Genomic DNA, 12,849 nt, shown 5'->3' with positions numbered 1-12,849 from the left:
AGCATTGAGACGATGCGTACTCCATGTCCCAACTGACACTCAACTGACGTGCCAACAGACACTCAATATTCCCAAAATATGAATCAATTTGCAATCATTGTCTTCCTCGACCTGTCCAGTAGCAGTGTGTAGGTAAAATCACTGGGGAACCCAAGCCCCCCCCCAAAGAGCTATATTACAACCTGTCCAGTAGCAGTGTGTAGGTAAAATCATTGGGGAACCCAAGCCTCCCTCCAAAGAGCTATATTACAACCTGTCTGTTGTGATAATTGTGTAAATAATAATAATAATAATATGCCATTTAGCAGACGCTTTTATCCAAAGCGACTTACAGTCATGCGTGCATACATTCTATGTATGGGTGGTCCCGGGAATCAAACCCACTACCCTGGCGTTACAAGCGCCATGCTCTACGAACTGAGCTACAGAAGGTTCATATGCCTTGACACTGTGATATACAGGCCTAAAGACCGAGACAATAAGAAGACACAGTGGCAGAATAAATTCAACCAAACCTTTCTTTCATCACAAAACCAGATAACATCCTCTGTCCAGTCAAGTCCACAAAGCACATTGCATTTAACAAACAGTTACATGACCTACAGAATGGTCAAGCAAGTTAATGTTTCTGACATTTTCGGACCACTAAACAACTATTGATTTAGAACCACAGAGAGTTACTGCAAGTCACAAAGAAAACAGAAGCTCCACTATTCCAGCACCATTTACACTTCAACATTTCAACATCATCAAATCACCTCTGCTTAGTCTAATACAGTGACAACTAAAAGATACCAAAAACGATTTAGTCCAATCAACGTAATCTAAATATGATGTGGCTGTTCATGGTTCTGATTTCTATGTGCGTGTGTGTGTGTGTGTGCCCGTTCGTGCAAGCAGAAAAACCCTACTTTTAGAGAAACGTCAATGCCATCCTCTCTTTGATGTTGACGAAACCTATAACCTGGGTGACACCTTTTTCCGTGTGTCTGTGTGTTTTCTTAACATTGACGTACCTAATACAAACGATTGGTAACACTTAGTGAGTACCCTCTTCACCCTCTTCATAATGCATTAGAAGCATTGTGAAGTGTTGTAAATGCACTTACAGTAATATGTCTTCATAGGAGGTCTTACCAAACTATTGCCTTCAGCTCTCTTCAGTGATCATATTCCTATGATGTACAAATACACTATTACCAGGAAACAGTAGCTACTACACTTCAGCTGAATCCATGCATGGTTCTCCTCAATTGCAAAGAGAAGACTCAATAACCCTGTTAGAGGTGGACCAGGTTAGGCTGTACAGTAACTAGGAAACTCCAGACTACCCAGGAGGCTAGAAGTTTTCCAACTCCAAAACTCTCTCCGCCCGTGGAAAAGAACAGTACAATTACGTACGCCCATCTTTCCCTTCAGATCTGGCCGTCGCGCCGTCGCTCCGTTACACGCGGAGGGAGTGGACCCGGCTAAATCAGACACGCTCCAGACTCTGCCTGATTATCTGTCTAACAAAAGGCCTGAGAGGGGCTGTCTAAATGGCTTGTGTTTCTGTCATAATGGACAGGCTTTCAGGGGATTTGTCCATATATTACAGAGCATTAACTTGAGCATATTACACAACCCTGCAGCTCTGCCTAACCACAATGTAAACAAGCCCTGCAGTCTCCTCTTTCACTCTTTCTTTCTCCTTTGCTCTCACACTCACTTTATTTCTATTTCTCTGTCTTTCTCTCTCAATCTCGCTTTATTTCTCTGTATTTCTCTCTTAAACTCTGTCTTTCTTAAACTCTCTCTCTCCCAGCTAGGTCTTTCTCTCTTACCATTTCTCTCTTTTGTTATAGGGCAAGATGTATTAGATTTTCCGGTTGCTGGGTCATATTGATAGTGCTATCAGATAATCTAACATTAATCCTTTAGTTGTCTAAACACTTTGCCACCGTGACCTGCCTCTTTATAAAGCTTTTGAAAACTGCTTGTGACCCGCCCCCACAAACAAAACCATTGTGGGTAACTAGGACACTGATAATGAGCCGCGACCCGCGATCCAAAAGGAACTGGATGAGATGCACCAGCTGGGAAGCGCTGATCTAATCGACAAAACTCAAAAAGGTCATCCCTGATGAAACATTCAAATGAGATTCATGGTTCAAGTGGATTGAAACTAGGCCAGTGTTAGCATAGAGTAGCCTACAGTGTGAGTCACGGCCACCTGTAGTAGGAGCACTGCTATGCATTCCATAACAGTTATGATGGCCATCCATAGTGCTCTCTTTATCTGAGCATCCCTGAATTCATGAATGACAATGTATTTTTTTTTTTTACAAAAGCTCCCTCTCGGTGGAACACTTCTGTATCATATTGATGAATGCGTTCTCTGTCTCTTTCTCTCTCTCTCCCTCTCTCTCAAACACACACACAGGCGTACACGCGCACACACACAAGCATGGTCACACACACACGCACACACACGCACACACACACACCTGGGCTGCTGTAGATGTATGAGTTATGAGATGTTCTGCACACTGAGAAAAAGGTCACATCTTTACAGAGAGACAGGCTCAACCAAACATTATCAGCAGGAAAAATGCTGAAGTGGAAACTTTCCCCAATATCTGCACCCTTTGTTGTCAGTGTGGAGGTACAGTATGCACACACACACACACACACACACACACACACACACACACACACACACACACACACACACACACACACACACACACACACACACACACACACACACACACACACACACACACACACACACACACACACACTCCTCCACAACCCCCACATTCCTTCCCCCACACACACACACACACACTCCTCCACAACCCCCACATTCCTTCCCCCACACACACACACACACACACACACACACACACACACACACACACACACACACACACACACACACACACACACACACACACACACACACACACACACACACACACACACACACACACACACACACACACACACACACACACACACACTCCTCCACAACCCCCACATTCCTTCCCTCCCACACACAGTGTTTTATATGGCCATCTCTGAGTGCAGATGCAGTTGATTGATGGGCAGAGGAATGGAAACAGTGTGTGACACACACCTAGAACAAGAGGTGCCATGGAGCACGAGTGATTACATCCTGTCCAGGAGTGATTGAGGAACTAATATCAATGCTGGTGGGAACTTTAATGGCGTGGTGCAGCGGTTCTTATTTTAGCCCTCGTCTTTGCATGCACACAAACATCAGCATAGACACGAGACTGTGCACGTATGTATCCCTCGCATGCAGGCACACACACCCACACAGCCACCCCGAGCCCCTTACACACACACAGGTCTATGATATGGCAGACCTCAGACTGTTGAGCGAGGGAGGCAGTGCTTCATTGCAGCTGTAGCTCTCCAGTGGGAACAGTAGCAGTCACAGAGGTGGACACATCAAGCCTGCGACAGCCACATAATGTCACCTAAACACTCGGTATGATTACTTTGAGGTCTGAAAGATTATTTTACATAACCAAACTGTTTGACACAGAAGGATTGATGGTTTTTCATCTATTTTTTACTTCCTCTGAATGTATTTGCTATCTGTAACAAGGGCCTCAGGTGAAAATGAAGGGGGATTTAATTGAAACTCAGCATTGGGACAAAAGCACCGGATGTTGATTAAATGTGGCTTTCTATATAATGCCTTTACTTAAGTGTCTATGTGTGTATCATAGTTTTTTTCTCCCTCCCTCCCTCCCTCCCTCCCTCCCTCCCTCCCTCCCTCCCTCCCTCCCTCCCTCCCTCCCTCCCTCCCTCCCCCTCCCTCCCTCCCTCCCTCCCTCCCTCCCCTCCCTCCCTCCCTCCCTCCCTCCCTCCCCTCCCTCCCTCCCTCCCTCCCTCCCTCCTCTCCTCCCCCCCTCCCTCCCTCCCCCTCCCTCCCTCCCTCCCTCCCTCCCCCTCCCTCCCTCCCTCCCTCCCTCCCTCCACAACAGTCTCACAGAGATGCACTGCACAGTATTCTTGGTATTCTAGTTCATCCTAGACTCACCCACACTGGTGATCCTCTGGGTGACCAGATCCTTGAGCAGGGAGTCCAGGACAGGGTTGTGTCTGGAGTAGAGTTCGTAGCGGTTGATACCGATGTGGAAGCGAAGCCAGTTGGGGTAGGACTCGGCTGTCACCTCCCCTGTAGGGGGGTACTCCTCCTCTTCCACGTTAGCTTCATTGTGCCTAGTGGATGGAGAACAGAAGCGAGGGATGAGTTGTAGGAAAGGAGAAGGGGAGAGGAGCTCAACTGTCAATGCATTGTCTAATTCACTGCTACAGATTTGGTAACGAAGATGACTGCTACAGCAGAGGAGGCTAGTGGGAGAAGCTATAGGAGGTTGGGCTCATTGTAATGGCTAGAATGGAATGAATGGAATGGTACCAAACACATCAGACACATGGTAACAACGTGTTGGACTCCGTTCCAATGATTCCATTCCAGACATTACAATGATCCTGTCCTCCTACAGTGTGTAGCTCCTCCCACCAGCCTCAGGTGTGTTCATAAGCCTCACAGTATTCTCCTGCATTAATGGGTGTGTTACAGGGTCTGCTTTGGGATTGGATGGATTTCAGATTTTTATGATGGTATCCAGGTTATCAAAAAGTTTCCTTAGAAATGTCATTAAGTCAAATTAAATCAAATATCACACCGGCCGTCAAAGTAGAGTCCTACATGCAATATCAAGGAAGCTGCCGCTTAATGAAGGTGTAAAATAGTGCTGTAAGAAACAACACTATTTTGCTAAACAAACCTAAAGCCAATGTTTATGATGTAACCACCATATATGGCAATCACATCGTCATAAAATATATTGGAGAGACTCACCATTGAAATTCAATCAATATGTTGTTTACACATGATTGAACATAAACAGCATCGTTATTGAAGTCATACATCAGCTACAACCAGATCAAATAACCTAACATCTATGTCTACAGTGTTGGTTGAATACAGATCAAATAACCTAACATCTATGTCTACAGTGTTGGTTGAATACAGATCAAATAACCTAACATCTATGTCTACAGTGTTGGCTGAATACAGATCAAATAACCTAACATCTATGTCTACAGTGTTGGTTGAATACAGATCAAATAACCTAACATCTATATCTACAGTGTTGGTTGAATACAGATCAAATAACCTAACATCTATGTCTACATCTAAATAACCTAACATCTATGTCTACAGTGTTGGTTGAATACAGATCAAATAACCTAACATCTATGTCTACAGTGTTGGTTGAATACAGATCAAATAACCTAACATCTATGTCTACAGTGTTGGTTGAATACAGATCAAATAACCTAACATCTATGTCTACAGTGTTGGTTGAATACAGATCAAATAACCTAACATCTATATCTACAGTGTTGGTTGAATACAGATCAAATAACCTAACATCTATGTCTACAGTGTTGGTTGAATACAGATCAAATAACCTAACATCTATGTCTACAGTGTTGGTTGAATACAGATCAAATAACCTAACATCTATGTCTACAGTGTTGGTTGAATACAGATCAAATAACCTAACATCTATGTCTACAGTGTTGGTTGAATACAGATCAAATAACCTAACATCTATGTCTACAGTGTTGGTTGAATACAGATCAAATAACCTAACATCTATGTCTACAGTGTTGGTTGAATACAAATCAAATAACCTAACATCTATGTCTACAGTGTTGGTTGAATACAAATCAAATAACCTAACATCTATGTCTACAGTGTTGGTTGAATACAAATCAAATAACCTAACATCTATGTCTACAGTGTTGGTTGAATACAGATCAAATAACCTAACATCTATGTCTACAGTGTTGGTTGAATACAGATCAAATAACCTAACATCTATGTCTACAGTGTTGGTTGAATACAGATCAAATAACCTAACATCTATGTCTACAGTGTTGGTTGAATATCAAATAACCTAACATCTATGTCTACAGTGTTGGTTGAATACAGATCAAATAACCTAACATCTATGTCTACAGTGTTGGTTGAATACAGATCAAATAACCTAACATCTATGTTTACAGTGTTGGTTGAATACAAATCAAATAACCTAACATCTATGTCTACAGTGTTGGTTGAATACAGATCAAATAACCTAACATCTATGTCTACAGTGTTGGTTGAATACAGATCAAATAACCTAACATCTATGTCTACAGTGTTGGTTGAATACAAATCAAATAACCTAACATCTATGTCTACAGTGTTGGTTGAATACAGATCAAATAACCTAACATCTATGTCTACAGTGTTGGTTGAATACAGATCAAATAACCTAACATCTATGTCTACAGTGTTGGTTGAATACAGATCAAAAATAACCTAACATCTATGTCTACAGTGTTGGTTGAATACAGATCAAATAACCTAACATCTATGTCTACAGTGTTGGTTGAATACAGATCAAATAACCTAACATCTATGTCTACAGTGTTGGTTGAATACAGATCAAATAACCTAACATCTATGTCTACAGTGTTGGTTGAATACAAATCAAATAACCTAACATCTATGTCTACAGTGTTGGTTGAATACAGATCAAATAACCTAACATCTATGTCTACAGTGTTGGTTGAATACAGATCAAATAACCTAACATCTATGTCTACAGTGTTGGTTGAATACAGATCAAATAACCTAACATCTATGTCTACAGTGTTGGTTGAATACAGATCAAATAACCTAACATCTATATCTACAGTGTTGGTTGAATACAGATCAAATAACCTAACATCTATGTCTACAGTGTACAAATCAAATAACCTAACATCTATGTCTACAGTGTTGGTTGAATACAGATCAAATAACCTAACATCTATGTCTACAGTGTTGGTTGAATACAGATCAAATAACCTAACATCTATGTCTACAGTGTTGGTTGAATACAAATCAAATAACCTAACATCTATGTCTACAGTGTTGGTTGAATACAAATCAAATAACCTAACATCTATGTCTAATACAAATCAAATAACCTAACATCTATGTCTACAGTGTTGGTTGAATACAAATCAAATAACCTAACATCTATGTCTACAGTGTTGGTTGAATACAGATCAAATAACCTAACATCTATGTCTACAGTGTTGGTTGAATACAGATCAAATAACCTAACATCTATGTCTACAGTGTTGGTTGAATACAGATCAAATAACCTAACATCTATGTTTACAGTGTTGGTTGAATACAAATCAAATAACCTAACATCTATGTCTACAGTGTTGGTTGAATACAGATCAAATAACCTAACATCTATGTCTACAGTGTTGGTTGAATACAGATCAAATAACCTAACATCTATGTCTACAGTGTTGGTTGAATACAGATCAAATAACCTAACATCTATGTCTACAGTGTTGGTTGAATACAGATCAAATAACAACATCTATGTCTACAGTGTTGGTTGAATACAGATCAAATAACCTAACATCTATGTCTACAGTGTTGGTTGAATACAGATCAAATAACCTAACATCTATGTCTACAGTGGGTATGTCTACAGTTTGGTTGAATACAGATCAAATAACCTAACATCTATGTCTACAGTGTTGGTTGAATACAAATCAAATAACCTAACATCTATGTCTACAGTGTTGGTTGAATACAGATCAAATAACCTAACATCTATGTCTACAGTGTTGGTTGAATACAGATCAAATAACCTAACATCTATGTCTACAGTGTTGGTTGAATACAGATCAAATAACCTAACATCTATGTCTACAGTGTTGGTTGAATACAGATCAAATAACCTAACATCTATGTTTACAGTGTTGGTTGAATACAAATCAAATAACCTAACATCTATGTCTACAGTGTTGGTTGAATACAGATCAAATAACCTAACATCTATGTCTACAGTGTTGGTTGAATACAGATCAAATAACCTAACATCTATGTCTACAGTGTTGGTTGAATACAGATCAAATAACCTAACATCTATGTCTACAGTGTTGGTTGAATACAGATCAAATAACCTAACATCTATGTCTACAGTGTTGGTTGAATACAGATCAAATAACCTAACATCTATGTCTACAGTGTTGGTTGAATACAGATCAAATAACCTAACATCTATGTCTACAGTGTTGGTTGAATACAGATCAAATAACCTAACATCTATGTCTACAGTGTTGGTTGAATACAAATCAAATAACCTAACATCTATGTCTACAGTGTTGGTTGAATACAGATCAAATAACCTAACATCTATGTCTACAGTGTTGGTTGAATACAGATCAAATAACCTAACATCTATGTCTACAGTGTTGGTTGAATACAGATCAAATAACCTAACATCTATGTCTACAGTGTTGGTTGAATACAGATCAAATAACCTAACATCTATGTCTACAGTGTTGGTTGAATACAGATCAAATAACCTAACATCTATATCTACAGTGTTGGTTGAATACAGATCAAATAACCTAACATCTATGTCTACAGTGTTGGTTGAATACAAATCAAATAACCTAACATCTATGTCTACAGTGTTGGTTGAATACAGATCAAATAACCTAACATCTATGTCTACAGTGTTGGTTGAATACAAATCAAATAACCTAACATCTATGTCTACAGTGTTGGTTGAATACAGATCAAATAACCTAACATCTATGTCTACAGTGTTGGTTGAATACAGTGTTGGTTGAATACAGATCAAATAACCTAACATCTATGTCTACAGTGTTGGTTGAATACAAATCAAATAACCTAACATCTATGTCTACAGTGTTGGTTGAATACAGATCAAATAACCTAACATCTATGTCTACAGTGTTGGTTGAATACAGATCAAATAACCTAACATCTATGTCTACAGTGTTGGTTGAATACAAATCAAATAACCTAACATCTATGTCTACAGTGTTGGTTGAATACAAATCAAATAACCTAACATCTATGTCTACAGTGTTGGTTGAATACAAATCAAATAACCTAACATCTATGTCTACAGTGTTGGTTGAATACAGATCAAATAACCTAACATCTATGTCTACAGTGTTGGTTGAATACAGATCAAATAACCTAACATCTATTCTACAGTGTTGGTTGAATACAGATCAAATAACCTAACATCTATGTCTACAGTGTTGGTTGAATACAAATCAAATAACCTAACATCTATGTCTACAGTGTTGGTTGAATACAGATCAAATAACCTAACATCTATGTCTACAGTGTTGGTTGAATACAGATCAAATAACCTAACATCTATGTCTACAGTGTTGGTTGAATACAAATCAAATAACCTAACATCTATGTCTACAGTGTTGGTTGAATACAAATCAAATAACCTAACATCTATGTCTACAGTGTTGGTTGAATACAAATCAAATAACCTAACATCTATGTCTACAGTGTTGGTTGAATACAGATCAAATAACCTAACATCTATGTCTACAGTGTTGGTTGAATACAGATCAAATAACCTAACATCTATGTCTACAGTGTTGGTTGAATACAGATCAAATAACCTAACATCTATGTCTACAGTGTTGGTTGAATACAGGACACATGTCTGTGGCCAAACTCACTATTCTTAATTAAGTTGTTACATTGTAATAACACAATAAGTATGAAAATAGTATTCCTACCCCCACATGCTTAGGAGATCATTAGATATGAGAGTAAACCACGGCAGAATAAAATAGGTAAGTACAGGCACAGAGGGCAGGGGGATGCTCAGAAGACCACCACCGTTCAGATCAAAAGAAAGGATGGATAGATAGTTTATTCACTACACAACGGTAGAGGTGGAGAGGAAGAGTTGAATAGAGAGATTGGGTTGTCTTCCAGTTAACGATATCCCCATAGAATGGAGAGAGTGTGAGGAGAAATGATGATAGATAGATGGATAGAGAGAGAGATAGCAGTAGAGAATAAAGAATGGGTTTGCATGCAGGAGTACCACTTTGCAGTAGGTGCAATGAATAGTGTCTGGACAATAAGTCATGTATATAGTCATGTAGCCTTTAAGCTACGGGCTATAGTGGATAGCAAGCTGAGATACACTGACTGATGCTCAGTTCAAGTATCTGGACAAGTGGACCATTAGTTATTAATATCACTTTTGTATTCATTTAATTAAAACAGTCAAAGACAGGGAGGAAGTCAATGTAAGTAACGGTTGCTTGAGGGTAATAATCCATTTATGGCACTATACACCTGTCACCTTGATTTCTTATAAGGTGATACGCCTGATTCATTTTATCCCCAGCTTACCATTCTTGATTCCCCGCTGCTTTCGGGTATAACCTGATGTCAGTATTGACGTTGAACAAGGTGTCGTCGTCTGTGAGGGTCGGCAGGTCCGTCTTGTATAAAGGATGCTCGAACAGAGACGGTAGCCGGAAGATACCGGGCGCAGCAACGGTCTTACCCCCGCTGGCGTCTCTGATGAGCGGCTTCTGGTTATCCGCTGCCCCGTCGTACTGTTTCATTCGTTTGAAAGACTCCGTTCTCTCCCCAGCTGCAGGGATTTTTTCCAGGGAATGGGACGTGAGGTTTGAGCTCGGCTCGTTGCTAAAATCTTGCAGGATTCTCAGCGTGTGTTTGTTAGGCCAGCCCGGTTCCGCCACCGACCTAGCGCGTTGCTTCCCCCAGCTCCCGGCCTCCTCGCTCGGGTTGTGAGTGCACTGGCAGCCACCGTTGCCGGTTTCCGGTCCCGTCGCTCGCTTCTCTAGTTTTGGGAGCAAGTCTATCATAATGTGCATGGTGCACGCCACCAAAAACACCATGAGTATCAAAACTCGAAATTTACGAAACAGTATCATCTTGATCATTTTGTACAGGATTCACTTCTAAGTAGTTGTTGTTATATCACTAAACCATAAAAGCAGCGCACAACACCGATATATATAAAAAAGTATAGTACATGTGAAATATGGAGCAAAAACCCAATGTAGATCATTTAGATATTTTTTCTGGTCATTCCAAACATAATCCGTGTTATATCAGAAACTCCATGTTTACGCACAGAGCGCTGGTCTTTTAGAAAAGACTGAATTATTCATATTCAGCCAGATGGACATGCCGACTCATTGCGGAGAGCAGGCACCTTAAAGCAAATAGGTCTGTGGCTATTCTGAATACGACACAAAACAATATCTAATCGTAATTGCAGTGAATAGTTTAGGGAATTTTAAACGTGTTTTAGCACAATTGCGTTGCGAAAGCACTGTTCCATCCTCAGAACATGCAATGATGAGCATAAAAACGTGTCAATGCTGTCCAATCGTCATTTTTGTTAAAAGTCAGAGGGACAGTCTTTATTCAATTTCAGATTAAAAAATGTAGCCATCGTCCTTGTTGGAAATAGCAACAGGCACAAAAAATGCGTTAAAGAAAAGCAACGCAAAAACATCGACGAGATTTTAAAAAACATGTGATGCTTTGTCAGCTGAAGATACCTGGATGCAAGCATAGGCCAGATCCTGTCAAAAATATAAATCTCCCGTCTCCGTCTTTCCGTTCAAGGAACAGCAGAGCCAGTAGGCTACACCGCTTGGCAGGTGCAGAGATTTTCGTTTCCACTTGTCCCGTGGCTGTTATACTTCTCAGTCGAACTAATATCGTGCTCTTACTGGGTGGGTGTGTTAAATATTATGATCAAACCCGTCTGAGCCCAGCCTCGCCGGCGTCATAGGGAAGAGATTGGCTGCGTCTACATGCAAACAGCGATAGTGACATAAAAAGAGAGAGAGCTTCAGAAAGCGTGTTGGAACGATATACTGTAAACCTGGCTGCAACTCTCCATAGCGCAAGAAGAGGGCGACTTCTATTTCTAATCGCAATACTGCTATGTACCACTGTGCAGTCGACCAGACCCTGCGCCAGGATAAGGGGGGAAGTTGAAATCGGTGAAGGGGCACACTTTTGGGGTGTTCTTGCATTTGAATTATATTCAATTCGGCTTATTTCACGCTATACCACAATAAACATAAAATTCAAATGTCGAGGATCCGAGATCATTGATTGAGTGCTTTTGAAGTGACAGGCTACATATTTCTCTCCAACCTATCTCCGCTGCGCTGTATCAGTACAATGGAAAGCGCCCTGCACACTAAAGCAAGGCCGTTTTGGTAATGAATAGGCTGCAAGATAGATAGGCTGTTTGTCATAGGTGATTTACCCTATGTGAATGCAGCCATACATACAGCTGTTTTACCAAAATTCAAACAAAAATACTGCAATACAAACGAGTGAATGAAAACAGAACAGTACCAAGTAAGCCTAGAAAACAAAATATCAGATAAATAAAGGAATGACACAATCTACACTGAACAAATATATAAATACAACATGTAAACTGTTGGTCCCATGTTTCATGAGCTGAAATATAATATCCCAGAAATGTTTCATACACACAATAAGCTTATTTATCTCATATTCTGTTCACAAATGTGTTTATATACCTGTTAGTGAGCATTTCTTCTTTGCAAAGATAAACAATCCGCCTGACAGGTGTGGCATGTCAAGAAGCTGATTGAAGAGCATGATCATTACACAGGTGCACCTTGTGCTGAGGACAATAAAAGGCCATTCTAAAATGTGCAGTTTTGTCACACAACACAATGCCACAGATGTTGAATGCTTTGAGGGAGCGTGCAATTGGCCTGCTGACTGCAGGAATGTCAACCAGAGCAATTGGCAGATAATTGAATGTTAACTTCTCAAACATAAGCCGCCTCCAACAACGTTTTAGAGAATTTGGCAGTAAGTCCAACTGGCCTCATAACCTCAGACCATGTGTATGGAGTTTCGTGGGC

At 40.2% G+C, this 12,849-nt stretch overlaps 1 protein-coding gene across 1 annotated transcript in view; it reads right to left on the bottom strand.

Annotated features, from left to right (window-relative positions):
• Positions 1–11,765, bottom strand: part of LOC124021727 (extracellular serine/threonine protein kinase FAM20C-like) — an 89,014-nt gene extending 77,249 nt beyond the window's left edge. Inside the window, 2 exon segments of the mRNA XM_046336848.1 lie at positions 4,058–4,239; positions 10,304–11,765. Of these exon segments, the coding sequence (XP_046192804.1) occupies positions 4,058–4,239; positions 10,304–10,863 (742 nt within the window). The 5' untranslated portion in view covers positions 10,864–11,765.
• Positions 11,766–12,849: the final 1,084 nt, after the last annotated feature.

This window comes from Oncorhynchus gorbuscha, unplaced genomic scaffold (assembly GCF_021184085.1).
Source record: "Oncorhynchus gorbuscha isolate QuinsamMale2020 ecotype Even-year unplaced genomic scaffold, OgorEven_v1.0 Un_scaffold_1185, whole genome shotgun sequence".
NCBI classification, from domain to species: Eukaryota; Metazoa; Chordata; class Actinopteri; order Salmoniformes; family Salmonidae; genus Oncorhynchus; species Oncorhynchus gorbuscha.
This window is presented reverse-complemented; position numbering and strand designations above follow the sequence as displayed.